Here is a 21,378-nt window from a genome sequence, read left to right on the forward strand (position 1 = left end):
TGTAGTCCTTTAACCTGCTGACAGCGGACCCTTTTACATGGATGAGACAATGTGTATGATTTAAAGGGGTGGTATAATGCCCTTTTCACAAAATGTAAAATAAATCTCTGATGTCCCCAGAGTGTGTATGTGAAGTTTTAGCTCAAAATACCCCACAGACATTTTTATTTAGCATGTTAAAATTGTCCATTTTTGAGGGTGAGCAAAAACGCACCGTTTTCTGTGTGTCCCTTTAAATGAGCTACTGCTCCTGACACAGGGGGCGGAGCTTCAACAGCTTGCACTCACACACGTACTGAAAATTTCAAAAACTTTTAGCCTTTTATGTTCAAACCGGATTCAGACAATGATGGAGAGACTCAAGAAGAAGAGACAACATGTAGAATGCAACAGGACATTTCTGAATGTTTAGTTGATGAATTTATGTAGCTTATGTGTAGTTATCTTCTAGTCAATGATTAGCATATTCGGTCTTGATAATCTATAAATCGTGTTCAGGGGGCGGGGTTTATGTAAATTTTAGGGTTAGTGATGTCACTAACCCGGGAAGAAATGTGGTGTAGTCTCTACCAGCTGTTTGTTGTAGTCCTTAAAAAACTATTTCTTTAAAAGCAAATATCTCCCTTTGCTTTGAACTTTGAGCATTGTCACTTTGCAGATGTTGTTTATGCTCAAACAGCAACATTACACACTAACTAAAGTTAGAAAAGTGAAATCATAATCAACCACCCCTTTGAAAAGCCTTTTTTTTTGTCACTAATTCCATTAGTCTCATTTCATCGCATTAATGACTTTACAATTATAAAAACAATTTTTTTGATGGCCTACATTTTTTCTCCTCCATTAGATGCTCCTAAAAACACATCTGCGCATGTAAGTGCATCTGGTTTTGTTCTGGAGGGCCGTTCAGTGACTCTGAGCTGCAGCAGTGATGCAAACCCACCGGTGCTCAACTACACCTGGTACAGAGACACTGAAGAACCACTGAAACCAGTGCAGAGCGGACAGAACCTGACCATCAGCAACACCGACCCGACACACAGCGGACGATACGTCTGTACAGCTCAGAACGAACACGGCGCTCAGAACGCATCAGTGATGCTGGACGTCCAGTGTGAGTATCAAGAGGCTCTTCTAATTTACTCACAGTCATTACTATATCAGACTTCAGATTTCAGACTTTATACACATATATATACTAGAAGTATAAAATATTGCATATAATTCATTTTATATGCAGAGAAAGAGAGAGAGGAATAGTGTAAATAAATACACAAAATATAAATTATACATATTATATTAAAATTATTTTATATATATTTTTAAATATAAAAACTATAAACTATAAAAACAACCGCTACTATAAATGATCTTCGCTTAAACAGTTTTTTCAACCTTTACTAGGCTTGTAAATGTACAGTGAACGACAAGAACTAAATGCATATATAATAAGCATGACTTTGTAGTCATTTAGCCTGCTGACAGCGGACCCTTTTACATGGATGAGACAATGTGTATGATTTAAAGGGGTGGTATAATGCCCTTTTTACAAGATGTAAAATAAATCTCTGATGTCCCCAGAGTGTGTATGTGAAGTTTTAGCTCAAAATACCCCACAGACATTTTTATTTAGCATGTTAAAATTGTCCATTTTTTGAGGGTGAGCAAAAACGCACCATTTATTCTTTTCCCCTACGAGAGTTTTGTATGTTGTTGTTTTTTGTTAATAAAAAAAATAATAAAAAAAAAAACGCACCGTTTTCTGTGTGTCCCTTTAAATGCAAATGAGCTGCTGCTCCTGACACAGGGGGCGGAGCTTCAACAGCTTGCACTCACACACGTACTGAAAATTTCAAAAACTTTTAGCCTTTTATGTTCAAACTGGATTCAGACAATGATGGAGAAACTCAAGAAGAAGAGACAACATGTAGAAGCAACAGGACATTTCTGAATGTTTAGTTGATGAATTTATGTAGCTTATGTGTAGTTATCTTCTAGTCAATGATTAGCATATTCGGTCTTGTTAATCTATAAATCGTGTTCAGGGGGCGGGGTTTATGTAAATTTTAGGGTTAGTGATGTCACTAACCCGGGAGGAATGTGGTGTAGTCTCTACCAGCTGTTTGTTGTAGTCCTTAAAAAACTATTTCTTTAAAAGCAAATATCTCCCTTTGCTTTGAACTTTGAGCATTGTCACTTTGCAGATGTTGTTTATGCTCAAACAGCAACATTACACACTAACTAAAGTTAGAAAAGTGAAATCATAATCAACCACCCCTTTGAAAAGCCTTTTTTTTTGTCACTAATTCCATTAGTCTCATTTCATCGCATTAATGACTTTACAATTATAAAAACAATTTTTTTGATGGCCTACATTTTTTCTCCTCCATTAGATGCTCCTAAAAACACATCTGCGCATGTAAGTGCATCTGGTTTTGTTCTGGAGGGCCGTTCAGTGACTCTGAGCTGCAGCAGTGATGCAAACCCACCGGTGCTCAACTACACCTGGTACAGAGACACTGAAGAACCACTGAAACCAGTGCAGAGCGGACAGAACCTGACCATCAGCAACCCCGACCCGACACACAGCGGACGATACGTCTGTACAGCTCAGAACGAACACGGCGCTCAGAACGCATCAGTGATGCTGGACGTCCAGTGTGAGTATCAAGAGGCTCTTCTAATTTACTCACAGTCATTACTATATCAGACTTCAGATTTCAGACTTTATACACATATATATACTAGAAGTATAAAATATTGCATATAATTCATTTTATATGCAGAGAAAGAGAGAGAGGAATAGTGTAAATAAATACACAAAATATAAATTATACATATTATATTAAAATTATTTTATATATATTTTTAAATATAAAAACTATAAACTATAAAAACAACCGTTAATATAAATGATCTTCGCTTAAACAGTTTTTTCAGCCTTTACTAGGCTTGTAAATGTACAGTGAACGACAAGAACTAAATGCATATATAATAAGCATGACTTTGTAGTCATTTAGCCTGCTGACAGCGGACCCTTTTACATGGATGAGACAATGTGTATGATTTAAAGGGGTGGTATAATGCCCTTTTCACAAGATGTAAAATAAATCTCTGATGTCCCCAGAGTGTGTATGTGAAGTTTTAGCTCAAAATACCCCACAGACATTTTTATTTAGCATGTTAAAATTGTCCATTTTTGAGGGTGAGCAAAAACGCACCGTTTTCTGTGTGTCCCTTTAAATGCAAATGAGCTGCTGCTCCTGACACAGGGGGCGGAGCTTCAACAGCTTGCACTCACACACACGTACTGAAAATTTCAAAAACTTTTAGCCTTTTATGTTCAAACCGGATTCAGACAATGATGGAGAGACTCAAGAAGAAGAGACAACATGTAGAATGCAACAGGACATTTCTGAATGTTTAGTTGATGAATTTATGTAGCTTATGTGTAGTTATCTTCTAGTCAATGATTAGCATATTCGGTCTTGATAATCTATAAATCGTGTTCAGGGGGCGGGGTTTAAGTAAATTTTAGGGTTAGTGATGTCACTAACCCGGGAGGAATGTGGTGTAGTCTCTACCAGCCGTTTGTTGTAGTCCTTAAAAAACTATTTCTTTAAAAGCAAATATCTCCCTTTGCTTTGAACTTTTAGCATTGTCACTTTGCAGATGTTGTTTATGCTCAAACAGCAACTGTAGTAAGGTTCGTAGTGTAGGAAGGAAGAAGACAGGGGTCGGCTGACTGGGACTAACACTTTATTTCAAAATCAACAAATAAACAAAAGGTGCGCAAACAGCGCGTTCACCGTGCTTCCTGCACAGCAATAACAATCAAATAATTTTCACAGTCTCTGGTGATCTCTCTCCTCGATCAGCTCGTGTGTGTAGTCCCAGTCCAATACTCTCTCCCCCTCTCTCTCGCTCTCCCCGGCTTTATGCAGTCTCTCCACGCCAATTACTGCAATCAGACACAGGTGTTCATCATCTGCACTTGACCTACTTACTCACCGCTCGGCCCCCACCTTTCTCTCCCGCTACAGACTTCGCGGAACCACGCCCCCCTCGCCACAGCAACATTACACACTAACTAAAGTTAGAAAAGTGAAATCATAATCAACCACCCCTTTGAAAAGCCTTCTTTTTTTTGTCACTAATTCCATTAGTCTCATTTCATCGCATTAATGACTTTACAATTATAAAAACAATTTTTTTGATGGCCTACATTTTTTCTCCTCCATTAGATGCTCCTAAAAACACATCTGCGCATGTAAGTGCATCTGGTTTTGTTCTGGAGGGCCGTTCAGTGACTCTGAGCTGCAGCAGTGATGCAAACCCACCGGTGCTCAACTACACCTGGTACAGAGACACTGAAGAACCACTGAAACCAGTGCAGAGCGGACAGAACCTGACCATCAGCAACACCGACCCGACACACAGCGGACGATACGTCTGTACAGCTCAGAACGAACACGGCGCTCAGAACGCATCAGTGATGCTGGACGTCCAGTGTGAGTATCAAGAGGCTCTTCTAATTTACTCACAGTCATTACTATATCAGACTACAGATTTCAGACTTAAAAGCTAAAAAATAAATAAATTAAAATACAACCAAATTAAATATATACATTATATTTTAATGCATATATTTTAAATATATTTCATATTTTTAACACATTTAAAAACCTTCACTTTTACTGCAAATACTTGCAGTAAATGTCTTTACTATTATTTTACAAATGTGGAAGATAGTCATAATGCTATCTACTGTGACAGCCTGAATTCTGCTGGACGTCCATTGTGAATGTTTGGCAATCGCTATTATCCATCAGTTACTCACATTCAAGAGGACTGAATTAATTGATTTCTCATAATAATATAATCAATGCAAAAAAAAAAAAAATTTTTATTAGGATTTAATGTGCAAACCCTAACATTAATGATCCAAGTAATGAGGCCTGTCTGTAGATACTGACTTTTTTCTGTGAACATCACTGAACTGCAAATTTATGATCAGTGTCAGTGAGTTTTGATTTATTTTATTCCCAGATATGCTTCAGTTGCTCACAGAGCAGCTGTTCTCAGTTCAAACTAACACACTGTCCAGTCGACAAATGAAAAACAGTCCTATCATGTTTACTACAAATTCTCATCATATAGTCTGTGTTTTGTTTGCTTTAGCACAGTAGCTAATTAAAACCATTACACAGCTAGTGTAAAGCGAACAACGTAATAGGTGAAATACAGACACATGGTGTTTTGTCGGTTATTTTGTATTGTGTTCATCTAGATGTTTGCACACATGCTTCAACATACTGCCTACATCGGAAACTTGTAAAATAACAAGGTTTAAACATACAGCTATTCAGTTACTAACCCAGATCTTGAACTGCTACACTACACATCTTTTTTTCCTCAGATGCCCCAAAAAACACATCGCTGTCATTCTTTCCCTCCGGCTCTATGATGGAGGGCCGTCCAGTGACTCTGACCTGCAGCACTGATGCAAAACCAGCGGTGCTCAACTTCACCTGGTACAAAGAGACCGGATCTCAGTTTGAGCTCCTCCAGACCGGATTTAATCATACCTACGTTGTGTCTAACCCTACACACTCCACACGGTATCGCTGTACAGCTCAAAACCAGCATGGCCAACACAACGCAACAATTGAACTGGATGCTCAGTGTGAGTACAAAGAAAAATTTCTGCACTGTTATATTCACTTATTTAATCTGATCCCTTAAAGCAAAAGCATAACATTGCATTGCATTTGGATGCAAAGTGCAATGTTTATGGTGAAAATAAACATATATTGAGATTAAAAAGGTGAATTTTACCATAAAAGCATGCGATGATACGGTTTCACGCAGTCACAATATGACTTTCAGACACTATTGAAGAGTTGCAAAAACCACAAAACCATGTTTAAATGACTTCAATTTGATGTATAGCTTACAGTAAAGACTATTTGATCAAATAAACTACACAGTGGTTTAATATCTTATATGAAGGATGCATACTGACATTCGTAAAAAAAAAAAAAAAAAAGTATGACAGGCTGATGGTGACCAACAATACAGTAAGTTGCAGTTCAGTTGCATGCTAGAAATGCTGTTAAATGTGTGTAACCCTTTTGCGTGGGTGTTTTCTTCATATACAGAAAATGTATATGGAAAGACCACAGGAGATTTGGTTCCCCTACAGAGCAACATGTTCATACTTTTTAGTTTTTTATAAAATTAGTTTTTTATACTAATGCAATGTGATTAAATGTAAGAGAAAAAAAATATTTTCTGATAACCGACATCTCAAGTTCTCTAAAATTCCTTGAATATCAAGTTAATTGCTGTATGTTAAAGTAATGCGAAAACATGATTAGATGAGTAATACAAGACTTCACGGTACAGAACATGGAGGAAAAAAAGTTCATTATACCAGTACAAACATTTGCACATCTCTAAAATTGTACTTCTGTTAAAAGATGTGAAAAAAAATATATATGCCAGAATCACACTTTACATAGTAATACATGCAAAGACTCAAAGCAGAGCGGCATGTATATTGCTTACATGTATTATAAGTGTACAGTTTGAAGTAAAGGGATAGTTTACACAAAAATTAAAATTCCGTCATTTATCATCCAAAACCTGTATGACTTACTTTCTTTTTTGAGAGAGATATTGTCTCTTTTTGTTCATACAAGGGAAGTCAATGGGGTCCAATGTTGTTTTGTTCCCAACGTTCTTCAAAATATCTACTTTTGCATTACATGCATGAAAGAAAGTCATACAGGTTTGGTGTATACAGTAAGAGACAGAGTGTTCATTTTTGACACTTTTTACAATTGAATACTACTCTGTAACGTCCAGTTTACACTGACCACAACACTTATGTGCATAAGTGACATGATACCATTCATTTCAATGGAGAGCTGCCGATTTCCGGCAACACAAGCGACTAACCATTGGCAACAGAATGTAGGCGTTTCCAACAGCTGTACGATTAATTGTTAAAAGATCACGATCTCGATTCAAACACCCTTGCAATCTTATTCCTAAATGACAGCAAATTAGCTATATGTCTATTAAAGGTTGTATCAGCGATTTCAGGCCCAAACATAAATTATCACATTCATCTAATCTTTCCTAAACGATCCGCTAGCTGCCCGCCCCATAAGCATGCCGTCAAAAAAACGTGTCTCTGTAGGCAGCCTAGGCTCTGAGATCTGCACACAAAAACAGTCGGTTTCACCACCACTCAAAACCAAAATAAACAGTGTTCCAACCAATCACCGACAGGGGTGGGTGTTGTGAGGTTTTTGCGTGCAGCCGTCATAGACAGCCGTGCACGAGCGCAAAACCTCACAACACCCACCCCTGTCGGTGATTGGTTGGAACACTAGCTAGCGGATTGTTAGGAAAGTTTAGATGAATGTGATCATTTATGTTTGGGCCTGAAATCGCTGATACAACCTTTAAACCTTTAACAAGTACGATCACAGCGAACATTCAGATCTGTGTTGGCGGAGAGAGCAGTTGTGATGTATAAGTATGAAACAGCTTCACAAACAGTCTTTTCAACCACACAATATTGTTATTTTATATTGTGTTGCATTAATTCAAATGATCATAGAAGTACTGGGATAAATGTTTATAGTTTGGATATAAACACCGATGTCTGCAGTAGCGATCAAAATACAGTAAATCACCTTGTGAATGTAACTTGATGCTTCAAATAAAGATTGTATCAATTAAATTGTTACACAGGCGACAAGTGACTTTTAAAAAATGTATTCATCATTAAATCATTCATTCAAGAGATTTGTTCAAAAACGCTGATTCATCCAGTAATGAAACAAGTGAATTCTTTGAGCGAGTCGTTGAATCATTCATTCAACTCAACTTAAAAAAATAATAATAATCTTTTTAGACTACACTACAGCAATTAACATTTTGTCAGAACCTTTAGTAAATTACATGTTGTTTTTTGTTGTCCATTCAGAATCATGTGAGAATTTTAAACAAAACAAAAAATTGTCTCAATTCATCCAGAATCATAATGCTCTAGCTAGCGTGTCCAGCGACGCAACAAAGTTGATATATGTTTAACTTTATGTAAATAAAAAGTGACTTTTGGGAGTGACAAACAACAGACCTTACTCAGAGCAGCGCCATGACAGGTGTGAAAGCGAGTGAAGTCAGTGGAGCTCGAGTGATACAAGACTGCATCCTGTAGTGGATTGTCTGTGGCAAGATGGAGAAGTTAATCTTAGTGGTCAGCAACTTCCCTAATTTAGCATTTGTCTCTTGAGTATATATGGTGGTCCTCGCTGTGCTGGATCTGAGCCTGAACAGAATGAACATCCACAGATAAATGACCACGATAGCAAAGAGAACTCGCTATTTCGTTAATCTTTAAAAGTAAGCATTTTATGTACTGATTCAATTTATATTTAATCTTTTTGCTCCAAAAGAAAACTGATTCACTGTCTACAACATAGAATAACCCAAGGTAAAGGAACGTTTCACACTTGTAATTTAGAAGTGCCGTTACCACTGCTTTTTACCCGGGGTTATGAAACCCTGCTCGGGAACAGAAGTAGCGCTGCTATTGGCGTCATTAATCCCACATTGCGTTGCAACCAGTGCATTGTGAAATGATCTGTGTCAGAATGTTATGGCTAGATGCTTAGCAACCAACAGCCAATCGCGTGGCTCATAAGCACATGCTTTGAACAGTCATGGGCGTTGGATAAACAGTAGTTTAGCGTTTGAAGGGAAACTGTCAAATGGTGACAGAAAATGTGACAATTGTTGTGAAGAAGAGACCATATCATTCTTACCTTTATTGTCCGAAAAGCCCATTCATTATAAACTTGATAGTTCAGTCGATGAGGATGTGCAATGTGGCTGAATGGCAAATATGCAAATAAGAACATTTATGGTTTAGGAATGTGTTTATAAATACTCAGGAATAAATGTTAACCCCAATGTGAAACGTGAAGCAAGATAACCAAGAATTCTGTTAACCTAGTTTTTAGTGTGACCCAGAGTTAACTATATTTCAAGTGTGAAAAGCCCTAGTGAGATGTTCAGCAGTTTTTCTTAAGTGAAACAGGTCCTCAAACTGTTTTATTTTGCTCAGATCCTACACAGAAACTACAATTTTATGATCTTATTATCTCTTTCAGTTGCGCCCAAAATCTCCAGCTCTTGCAACAAAAGCAGCGTAATCACGTGTGTCTGTGAGGCTCATGGGAATCCCTCGCCTAAACTAGAGTGGCGTCGATCTGGAAATGTTCTCACCAACTCTACAACCGCGTTCATCAGGAATGAAACTTTAGGAAGCACAAGCTCGAAGAGCATCCTGACCATCAATCAGTCTCTCACAGACACGGACGTCCTTCAGTGTTTCAGTGCAAACACTCTCGGCACCGCCAGCGCCAGCCAACGGTTTCATCCCGTCACACAGACACCCAGGACAGAGACAGATCGGGACAGAGGTGAGATTCGCTTCTCTGACACGCACAACAACTGCTTTATCTGATCAACAAGAATGATCACAAATGAGATCTCTGGAATATCTTAACCCTTCTGAAAAAGAAGTGCACTTAATTTGAATTGAATGTGCGCTTGTAGTGTACTTCAAATCTTAAAAGTATACACTCTTAGAAGAAAAGTTTCTGTACGGTGCTTCATATATAGGGCCCTATCTTGCACCCAGCGCAATTGACTTTGTACACTGACGCATGTATCATTCCTATTTTGCACCCGCGCAAAGCGCGCTTTTCCCTCCACAGAAGCACGTCGCTAAACTAGGGAATGAACTTGCGCTCCCTGGGCGGTTCAGCGCAAAAAAGGAGGCATGTTCCGGCGCAAACGTTCCTTCATGCTATTTTGCAGGTTTAGAAAACAATTGCGCCACTAACCAGGAAAAAATAGTTTAAAGTCAGTGGCGCGTTGCGCATGTTATTCATATGCTATTTTAAGGGCACATGCTTGGCCATAATCAATGTAGCGTGTGCACAACGCGCATACACTTTGATTCTCTCATCTACACAGAAGCAGCAGTTTTCATTTTTGCAAATCATACATTATTATGATAGATAGATAGATAGACAATTTATTATAAAAGCATACATCTAGCTTACACATTTACCCAAATTATCATACACCTTTTTAACCGAAGTTAATTTGGTTGGGTTTCTCCATCCCCAACGTCCCTGACGAGAGCGTTGCTCTCCTTGGCTGTGAACCGCTCCTGGCGCGCGCCTGGCAAATCCGCCGTTATAATAGGAATCCGCTTTAGAACAAAACGCGTCTGCTCTTAAAGGGAATGTGAGATGTCGCTCTGATTGGTTTATTTCACGTTACGCCCAAACCACACCTATGAATAATTAAGCTACTTCAGACCAACCCATTTTAGATTTGCGCCTGGCGCAAGAGTCATTTATCCCGCTGGACCCGTTAAACATTAATGTATTTTCGCAATCATTTAAGACATTTCTCCTTAGAACCTTTTTGGTATAAAGTCTTTAAAATTGATTCAAGAACCCTAGAGTTCTAAATAGAACCCCATTTAAGTTTTTTTTTTTTTTAAGTGTATTAAAAATCTGTACTTGCAGTTCAAGTTTACTTAAAGAGATTACACGTTCATGACTGTTTCTTGCACTTTTAAAAAGTGCACTTTGTAATGATGCCAAATTAAAAGTTGTACTTTAAAGCACATTTTAAATTATTGTTTTAATACATTTTGCTGTGCTTTAAAGAAGTAGACTTGTTTTGATGTGTTGACTATAAGCACACAAAGTACTCGATTTAAATTTTAATTGTAAAATTAGTGTTATTCAATATTACATTTAAAGATAATATATTAAAAGCAGCTTCATTACAAATGTGTAATTAAAAACCCATTTAAATATGTTTACATATGCATAACCTACAATTTTCGGTTAAACATTATTTTAAGGTGTCCATGTTATAGTGTAATTATACATTTAAGTACTTAGTAATAATAATTAACTACATGTACTTATGATTAGGGAGTGGTTAGGGTTAGTTGCATGTAATTATGCATAATTTATATTCATTACTATAGTAACTACATGTAACATGTAACAAGGACAGTGTAAAATAAAGTTACTCAATTTTCAAAAGAAATGACATTAAAGTTTATTTTAGTTTACATACATGCTTATCAGTATTTGGCTGTACACTTTCACCATATTTCAAAGACAATAGAAGTAATTGAGAAATTATGTTTGGCTAATTGAATTTAATATAAATTTAACCTAGAATTATAAATAACATGCAATTATGTGTCTGAAAACTAGAGCCCAACTGATATTAGGCATTTTCCAAACTATCGGTATCGGCATTTATAATGGCCGATAAATGAATATTTAAAAAATTAAATAAAAGTGGACGAAACACCCTTCAACCATGTTATGAGTGTTGGCGCTGCATAGTTTGTCCACCAGAGGGCACTCTACAAGGAAGACCGCTAACATCAATGAGCATGGAAATCACAACAAACTTATTCTGCCTAAATAAAGTAATGATTACTGTATTTATAACTAGCATATCTGTAGTTCCATTCCCTGCGTTGTAAAACGTAAGTTAGGCACGCGAGGAGTGAACATTTAGACATCGAGAAAAACTATCAAACATAGCCTGTGCATAAAAGTTAGCTTTTCTTTTACACGTGTGTGAAATCCAAGTGTGCGTTGCTGACTTCGTTTAGTCGCAGCATTAACGAGTCACATAATGTATTTAGTGCATCATTAAGTAGTAGATTTTAGAAGGCAGGGAGCAAATGATGATTGAAAATGGTTTGTTGTATCTTTGGAATAGATGGATAGAATTAAAAGAGTGCAGGTAAAGGGATAAGCAAGTTGACATTGTAATTATAAGGTAGCTTATAACATTGACATTTGGCAGACGCTTTTATCAAAAGTGACTTACATTGCATTTCAAGGTACACATTTACAATCTTATCAGTTCTTGCATTGAACCCATGACCTTGGCGTTGCCAGCACCAACGCTCTACTGTTTGATCTAATGGAAAGGCAATAGGGACTAACTGTCACACACACACACACGCACACGCACACATACACACACGTACGTTCACTATCTTTGTGGGGACTCTGCAATGTAATATAAACCTGTACACACACACACACACACACACACCACACACACACTATATTTATCAGAACTTTAATATATTCTGTTCTGTTGTGACAATAAAACAAACAAGTTTATTTTTAAACTGCATTATCATATTATTTTAGTTAGGCTGAGGACTCTTAAATAACTACAAATAACTAATGTTAGGGAAATCTGTTCATGTTTTGTTACGTGTTTCTGGATTTTAATTTTTTTTATATATATTGGCCGATATATCGGAATAGGATTTTTAAATCACCAAATATTTGTATCGGTATCGGCCTTAAAAATCCTTTATCGGTCGGGCTCTACTGAAAACATTACCTTTAGTTCACACTTAAATATTAAATGTTTTCTTTCTTTTTTTTTTGTATGATGAAGTGTACTTTTCCACAGGGGAATTCTTTCTCCTAGACAGCAATGAGATCAAATGGAGACCAAATGGAAACTTTTCTCCAGAGAAATGTGCTCATATTTGCCAAGACACTAAAGTCTGTAATCAAATATCAGAGATCTCAGTATGAACTTGAATCGAATCTATGATCAAATGATCTGAGCTGCTCTTCACATTCATTTTTATCACTCCTGAGAAACTTTTTAGACACTTAAATTATTTCATTTAAGAGTCCTGAGCTATAAAAGACCAACCTCTGAGCAATAAAACACTGCTTTCCAGGTTTCCATCACCCGTCTGTGCTACTCGGAGCTGCTGTCGGCGCATCAGTGATGATGATCCTGTGCATCATGGCAGTCTACAATGAACGGTGGGTACATCAGACAAATGTAATTTGTGGAAAGACAAAAAAACATGATTATCACAGAACTGGTCCAATATATAATGAGCTGAGGCTAAACTATAGATGATTACAAAGACTTTTTCGGCTATTCTGGTGTTCAAAAGTTTCACTCCAAAATAAGCTTGTCTTGTTTTCCAGTAAAAAATATCTAAACGTTCTTAAATCAAGATACTTTTACTTGAGAAGCAAAATGACTTCAGAAATTAATTCTTGTTTTCAGAAAAATGCCAATGGGTTCAGAGAAATACACTTTTTTAACCCCATTGGCAGATATTTGTTCTTGTTTTAAACATAATCTTAATTTTGATCGATTTTTCAGAAAACAAGACTTTTATATCCCATTTTGCTTCTCAAGTAAATGTGTCTTAATTTAATATATTTGTACTGGAAAACAAGACAAAATACAGAAGAACATAATTTGAAGCCAAATAAACAGATCACATTGATTTGATGAGACTTTTACTTTACTAGCCTCATCACAAGGAGGATTTGTGATTCTGATTGACATATTATATCAGAATCTAAAGGCCTAAAAACATTTTTCAGAAGAAGGAATCCCAAACCTTCAAGAACCAGACAAGACGACACATCTGGACTCACACTGTCTCAAATAGTGAGTTGAACACACTCACACTATTCATTTTCAAAGACATCACAAACGGACATTCATCTGATTCTGCTGTGTTTCTGCTCCATCAGGCCACGGATTCCCATGGAGACGGCGAGTGTGTTCACGGGAATAAAGACATGCTGTCAGCCGTTACATCAAGATCACCAGAATCTCTTCATTATTCCACCATCGACTTCACGAACGCAGAGCCGGCGTCAGGAGAGATCAGGGGCGCCTCCTCGCTGACCGAGGAATATGCTGAGGTCCGTCATCATTCTGCAGGAGACGCAGCATCTAGGACTGACCTCAAGGAAGACCAAAGCCCACAAGATAGTAGGGCGAAGATCCCGAATGTGTCATCAGAAGACACGATTTATGAAAACATGACCCATCGCTTGGTTGTTTAAAGACAGAAAAAGAACAGTTGCACTTTGTCCAAAATCGAATACTTCCCTGCTATACAGTATGCGCAAAAACTAGCATCATGTCCGAATACATAGTATTAAAAAAACATTAGGCTAAACATACCCAGGATGATCTGCTACTTCTCAAGTGTGCATTCAATGAACACTTTATTATCCCAATTAGGCCCCGGGAGAGGAGTTGTGAATGGCAGTGAAGCGACGCAGCTGACGCTGTAGGTCACATGACCTGATAGTACCAACTCGGACAGAATGCAATTTCACCGTTGGTCAGTGCAGATGTTGTTGAACAGTAAAAGCCTGTTTAGACCAATAACTATAACGAGTATGAGGCTAGTATATCTTCCACAACGATACGAAAGATAAACAACTTTTGAAAATTGTTCTAAAGGTGTAGGAACGGCACAAAAAATTATATTGTTGAAACTATTTTTTTTTTCAGCTGATGAACGATAAAAACATTGACAGCCAATCAGAATCCATCCTGCTGTAAAGAGCTTGAGCATTTAAAGCAGTAGACGACAAAACTGCAGAAGCACTTATAATAAACAGAACGATATTGTTCGTTGGTGTGACTGTGGACGATATTATTGTTATGATTTTATAGTTATCATTCTTGGTGTGAACGAGCCTTTAGAATGAACCAAAACCTTCAAATCTTTATGCATAACTCAAACACCACACATGGATTTTTCAAGCAAATGTTCACCAACAAATTGCAATTCTATCCTTCCAAACCTGTAGGACTTTCTTTCTTCTGTTGAACATAAAAGAAGATAATTTGAAAAATGTTCCAGTGTTTTTTTTTCCCTCAGTGTTAATGGGGTCCAATGATGTTTTTAGTTGCCAATGTTCTCCAAAATATCTTCTTTTACGAACTATCCATATACAATATGAATGAACTAACATTATGATGGACAGAAATTAGCTACTTTATGGCAAATTACTTGAAATAATCTGTAACACTTAAAGTCCCCTGTATTTTATCCCTTAAAACTCATCTTTGATCACCAAAATTACATATTTAAAAGTTTTTTCTTTTCTTTAAAATGCCTTAAAATAGTTTGAATATAACTCTACACCCTTGACTCATTTAGTCGCTGATTCTATGAATATGCAAATTAGCCCCACCCCCACTCACTCACAGCAGAGATCCAATCGTTGACCTGATTGGTTACAAGTTTGTGACGTCAGAAACACCAGCGAATTCAAACTGTGTTTTTGAGACTGTCTTTGGTTCACTGCAGTTTTAAGGAGAAAATACTCAGCAATGGTGTTGACTAACGCATTTGTACATGGTTTGTCTCAAAGCATATTAAAAACACTACATAGACATATAAACAACATTAAAAGCTTGATTTGTTAACATTTGTTAACATTAGGTAATGCAAAATTTGTTTAGTAAATGTTGAAATTAACATGAACTAATATTGACAAATCATTGTTCATCGTTCGTTCGTGTTTACTAATGATAAAAAGTGAAAACTTCCTCTAAAGCATTACCTAATAAGATTTGAAGTTTGTGACCTTTGGTCAGAGATTTCACAGAAAATATAGGAGTCAGAAGTTCATTCCTGTAAAATAGCATGAGTTTGAACAAGCATTTCTTTCCTTACCAGATCAGCAGTGGGAAACGTACTTGACATCAGTGTGTCGTTTATGTTGCACATTATTTGTGATGGAGAACACAGTCATCTTCTTCTGGTGTCACACTTTCAGACAGAAACTCCTTTAAAAATACGAGGGATAAAACACATTACATTTTAAAACATTATAATGTATTTTATTATACATCAGTGTTTTCATTTCTATTCAAAACGTATTTTTTTTCTTTAAAAAAAAGATTATAATGTTAATCAGTTTCATCCAGTGTTTATGGAAAAAAATTGCATAGTTGCACATTAAGTATACCAGAGAGTGAAACACTTTTTTTGTTTATTAGACTCCATATGCAACTGTAATTCACACAAATCACCACAGGAGGGCGAAACCCTTTTATTTTGAATGTACACACAGCGGACGATATGTCTGAAAGCTCAGAACGCATCAGTGATGCTGGACGTCCAGTGTATCAAGAGGCTCTTCTAATTTACACACAGTCATTACTATATCAGACTTCAGATTTCAGACTTAAAAGCTAAAGAATATCCTTAAACTATATAAATTAAACCTAAAAATTATATTTAAAATGTTAAATATGGAATAATAATATTAATGTTTTTATAATTTTTATGTAATAAATCATTTTTAAAACCAGCATGGCCAACACAACATGACATAAATGCTGTGAATGTAATACAGTAACTGCATAACACAATCTAGACTGCATTTGGATGCAATGAAAGTGTATTGTTTATAGTCATACAATAAACATGGATTGACAGGAAAAAGATGCAATTTCACCATAAAAGCATTATGTGATGTATACTTTGTTTCACACAGTCACAATATGACTTTCAGCACTGAAAGACACTTTTGTATGAGGAGCCACTGTCTGATCATCTACAATTAGTGCTGTAAATCATAATGTAATTGCTTGATTGATTTTCTCTTCCAGATTAACATTAACATCTGTGTCTGTAAACGCAGCTGGTTTTGTAGGAGGGCCGTTCAGTGACTCTGAGCTGCAGCAGTGACTACGCTTACAAATATGCACCAATAATGCGATTATTTCTAATAATCAGACTAGGGGCCCTATTTTAACGATCTGAAACGCAAGTATGAAGCGCGAAACGCAAGTAACTTTGTGGGCGGGTCTCGGGCGCTGTTGCTATTATACCGGCGGGATAAATGACTCTTGCGCCCGACACAAATCTAAAATGGGTTGGTCTGAAGTAGCTTCATTACTCATACTGTAGGTGTGGTTTGGGCGTAACGTGAAATAAACCAATCAGAGCGACATCTCACATTCCCTTTAAGAGCAGGCGCACTTGTTCCATGGCGGATTGCTATTATAACGGCAGATTTGCCAGGAGCGGTTCACAGCCGAGGAGACCGACGTTCTCGTCAGGGCCGTAAAACACAGAGAAGTGACATTGTATGGGGATGGAGAAACCCACCCAAATTAGCTTCGGTTAAACAGTCGTATAATAATTTGGGTAAATGTGTAAGATAGATTTATGCCTATTTTTTCACATCTTCATGGACACAACAATGATTTCCCTTGTGTGTTAATATCATTCCTTGTAATAATGTATGGTTTTCTAAAAATTAGAACTGCTGCATCTGTGTGTAGATGAGATAAGCAAAGTGCACACGCTACATTGATTATGGCCAAGCATGCGCCCTTAAAATAGCATCTGAATAACGCGCCACTGACTTTAGACTAGGTTTTTCCTGGTCAGTGGCGGAATTGTTTTCTAAACCTGCAAAATAGCACCAGGGAACGTTTGCGCTGGAACACGCCTCCTCTTTTCACTGAACCGCCCCCGGGAGCGCAAGTTCATTCCCTAATTTACCGACGTGCGCCTGTGGAGGGAAAAGTCCGCTGTGTGCCGGTGCAAAATAGGAATGATACATGCGTCGGACTTTGATACAAAGTCAATTGCGCTGGGTGCAAGATAGGGCCCTAGGTCTTAAAGGTGCTCTAAGCGATGCCGGGAGACGTAACTTCTTGTTGACGTTCGAATTGTTGTCAAACAAAACCCTCCCTCCTCCTCATGCCGTCTCCTCCCTCCTCCCCTCCCTTCCGACATAAAGGAAAGTCAAAGTAGTCAATACAAACAAAGTTTTAAGTTTTACTGATACTTCATTCAATTTGTAATGTCGCCAAGTTAGATAAATGCTTTTACATATTGCAGAACAGAATGCAGAAAAAGAGAAACATTATCTTAAAATTGTTTCGCCACCCGAGGTTATAACTATAGCTCCCATACAAGGACGCAATAATAGCAAGATAATGTTAGCTTCGCGTTTCCCAGTGAGCATAAACAACGGCATCGTCGTAAACAAATTTAGTCAAAGTTGTCAATAGCCTATAAATGAACAAATTCATAACAAACAGTGCATGAAAACAATCATTGTTGCCCTACTGTGAATTTGCTTGATCATTTACGATAGAGATTGATCGCTAGCTGCTAGAAACATATATGTTGTATTCACCAAAGTTAACGCTGACTGCATAGTTCTAGCTAATTACATCCTTGTGTTGGTTTGGCGAACATGAACGTCAATTTATAAAGAAAAATGGATTTACTACCTGTTCTGCAAAAACAGAGCAACTGAATGTCGGATTGGAAGCCCTTCTGCCGGCGGAGTTCTCGCCACCTTTCAAAGGTTTTTCCGATGTAAATTTGGTACTTCGCACGTTCCTTATCCTTGTCCCTCTTCTTTGCAATTTGTTCATCGGAACATCGTCTCTTTGGTCGTGTGTGGGCCATAATTCAAACTTCCCTTTTCATGCTTCTTCTCTCTCCTCCACACCCCCTTCATGTGCACGTGCACTAACTCCCCAAACCCCACCCTCAAATACTTCTTGCCAGTGATTGGCTGGAACACTGTTTGTTGTGTTTCGTGGTGCGGGTGAGCCCAGTTTGTTTTTGTTGCCGTATGTGGAGCCTATAGAGACCGCTTTTTTTTTTTACAGTGTGTTCAGGGGACAGGCAGCTAGCGGATAGTGACGAGATGTTTGCTGTATGTGACAAAAAATGTTTTGGCCTAAAAAAACGTGTGACATCACTTAGAGCACCTTTAAACGCAGTAAGATGTTTACATTGCATTGCATTAAGTAATGCAATACTTAATCAAAGTATTGCATTTACATGAGGTAAAGTTTAATCGCAATATTGCCAAAATCCCATTATAATCGCATTATGAGGGTGCATGTAAACGTACTCAGTGATGCAAACCCACCGGTGCTCAACTACACCTGGTACAGAGACACTGAAGAACCACTGAAACCAGTGCAGAGCGGACAGAACCTGACCATCAGCAACACTGACCCGACACAGAGCAGACGATACGTCTGTACAGCTCAGAACCACAATCATTATATATTGGACTCGAGTATTTACACCACAATATAGTGTATTTATATGGTGAAAATGTTTGATGGAGAATTTTTTGTAATGAAAGTGTTAGAATAGATTTTGCTTAATTTTGCTTAATTCCTATTTTATGCTCTCAAAATAATTAGTTTCTGACATGCTCATAAAAATGCTCTTCACATGATTTAAAGTGTAAATTGCAGGTTACATTTTTCGAAGATAATGCAATGTACTTATTAAACATAAAGATAGGAACCGCCCACCATTGTTTTGTATGTTTTTTATACCAAAATGGTAAATATAATATGAAAAGTTGGTACTTTTTACAGTGGTTTTAAGCACTCCCCCTGCCTTCCACTAGACTGGGCGTGATGTCATAAGAGGGACTCCAAGCCTAGAGTTACCGTTAGTCTAACGGCAAGTAGGCTAGCAGTTATATTGGAGACCTAGCTAGCAAAAATGGTTAACTATGTGTTTGTGCGGGATGTACGAATACATCAAAATTCACCTCCACGGCGTTCAGAGTTCGGTTGCTTGGCACTCGGTGGTTTTTGTTCATCTTTCGCTAACTGGACCCAGCCGCAGAAACACACTTGCCCTCCCGCGGGCTGCGCTCATCCACCTTGAGCTCGGTCCGTCCAAAACGGCTTTTCTCGGCTTAATCCAGTTAAAGGCGCGTACCTCGCAACAGCTCTGTGTCATTGCGGAGTTGCGTTTTAGCACTGACAATATCGCGTTCTGTCAGCAGATGCCGGCAAAGCGCCATTGTGCCTGTGCAGTGTGTGCATCTCTACAGCTCCGATTAGGACTACTGACACCATGTAAGTAAATAATGTCTTCAGTCGTTGTCCCTCCTTGCTATTCTACATGACGGCAAGATTTTGAAAAGACTTTGGCTTGTTCCCTAATGTTATCAGTCTCCCAGTCGTTCTCCATAGTCAAGCCACAAACAGTAGGAATCTAGCAGAGTATGGGTTGCTACTCCCTCTTATGACGTCATCACCCAGTAACTGTAAGAAACATGCTACCTTTGAAGAAACCCCAATAAATGTTATTTTAACGCATTTTAAGACAGACTTTTTTAAATATATACATATTGAGCACTTTAATTTAGACATTAATTGGTTGTGGTGGTTAACCTGCAATTTACACTTTAACAATAAGTCTAGAATTTAGTGATTAATATGAGAATACTGTCAGGCATTTGGGCCAGTTGAGCTCCTGACACCATCTGTAACAATTCTAACACGTCTCACTTTGTAAAAAAAGAAGTGAAACGTTTACAGTATTAGAGTTACGAAGAAACAGTAGAAGTTAACCAAGTGAGCATCTCGTAATGCTGACTACCGACACAGATGCAAGAGTGTAGATTCAGTTTGAAGAAACACTGAGGCTGCAGTGTGAGGCGTTTGCATGTTCTTTTTTTTATTGTGGTAGCTTACTTACAACTACACATGCAAAGCTGTTTACTGCAATTAATCAATAATGAACATAATTCCTTGTTTGCATGTCATTCCTTGTATGAAGTACTTATTTTTGACAGAATCTTCTACTATAAAGTGCCATGGGAAGTGTAACTTCACTTAACATTTTCTTCTAATGAAAAATTTTAATTCCCACTTTTAATTGTCATCATGCCCTTAATGATTTATGTAATCTTTTTGGATATCAGAAAGCCAGGTTTTTCCTAATATCAATCATCAGAACAGAACACATTTTACACAAAGAAAACTAGCTTAGTCCATAATTCATGACAGTCCAGATTCTACAAAGCTCTTGATTCTTCTTTGTACTTGTGGCGTTTGTTAAAACTATAATTACAGGTAAGATAGGACAATGTACTACTGTATCTCTATTTGTATCTGTATCTCAACTCTATTTCTGTATTTCTACATACTTTCTATGAAAAATAGCAGCCTAACTATTGTATAACTACATCTTGTTAATACAATAAAACATGATAAATTCTTGTATGGTTGGTCATGACTGAGTAGTGTAAAAGCTTTCTAATTTATGTTGGTGCATGTCAGCGTTGTCTCTTTTCTAGTGGTGCAACAAATAACAAAACTCACGGTTTGGATCATATTATGTTTTTTGAGTCACGGATCGGATTTCAGATAACCAAAAAAAAAAAAGAAAAAAGCAAATAAACTAATTACAAGATAAATACAATATAACAAAGTTATAAATAAAGTAAGGTCCAACAGTAGTATTCAGGTACAGATATGTAATAATTAAATGTAAAATAACACTGAAGTGTTAACTGTATTAAATACAGATTCATCTTTGTTAAAGTACCCCAATTATGCTATTTTAAAGTTTCCTAATGTTGTTTTGGAGTCTCCTACCACAGGTTTACATGCATCAAAAGTAAAAAAACTGTTTCATTTTCT

At 37.4% G+C, this 21,378-nt stretch overlaps 1 protein-coding gene across 1 annotated transcript in view; it reads left to right on the plus strand.

The window, feature by feature from the left end:
• The window catches only part of LOC311082277 (B-cell receptor CD22-like), a 51,740-nt gene extending 36,949 nt beyond the window's left edge, over window positions 1–14,791 (plus strand). Inside the window, exons 10-17 of the mRNA XM_084113005.1 lie at window positions 848–1,114; window positions 2,394–2,660; window positions 4,245–4,511; window positions 5,420–5,686; window positions 9,192–9,503; window positions 12,848–12,935; window positions 13,515–13,581; window positions 13,668–14,791. Coding sequence (XP_083969131.1) covers window positions 848–1,114; window positions 2,394–2,660; window positions 4,245–4,511; window positions 5,420–5,686; window positions 9,192–9,503; window positions 12,848–12,935; window positions 13,515–13,581; window positions 13,668–13,985 — 1,853 coding nt within the window. The 3' untranslated portion in view covers window positions 13,986–14,791. The remainder of the gene's footprint in view (window positions 1–847; window positions 1,115–2,393; window positions 2,661–4,244; window positions 4,512–5,419; window positions 5,687–9,191; window positions 9,504–12,847; window positions 12,936–13,514; window positions 13,582–13,667) is intronic.
• The last annotated feature ends 6,587 nt before the right edge of the window (window positions 14,792–21,378 follow it).

Source organism: Abramis brama (assembly GCF_963993115.1).
Source record: "Abramis brama genome assembly, chromosome: 4".
NCBI lineage: Eukaryota > Metazoa > Chordata > Actinopteri > Cypriniformes > Leuciscidae > Abramis > Abramis brama.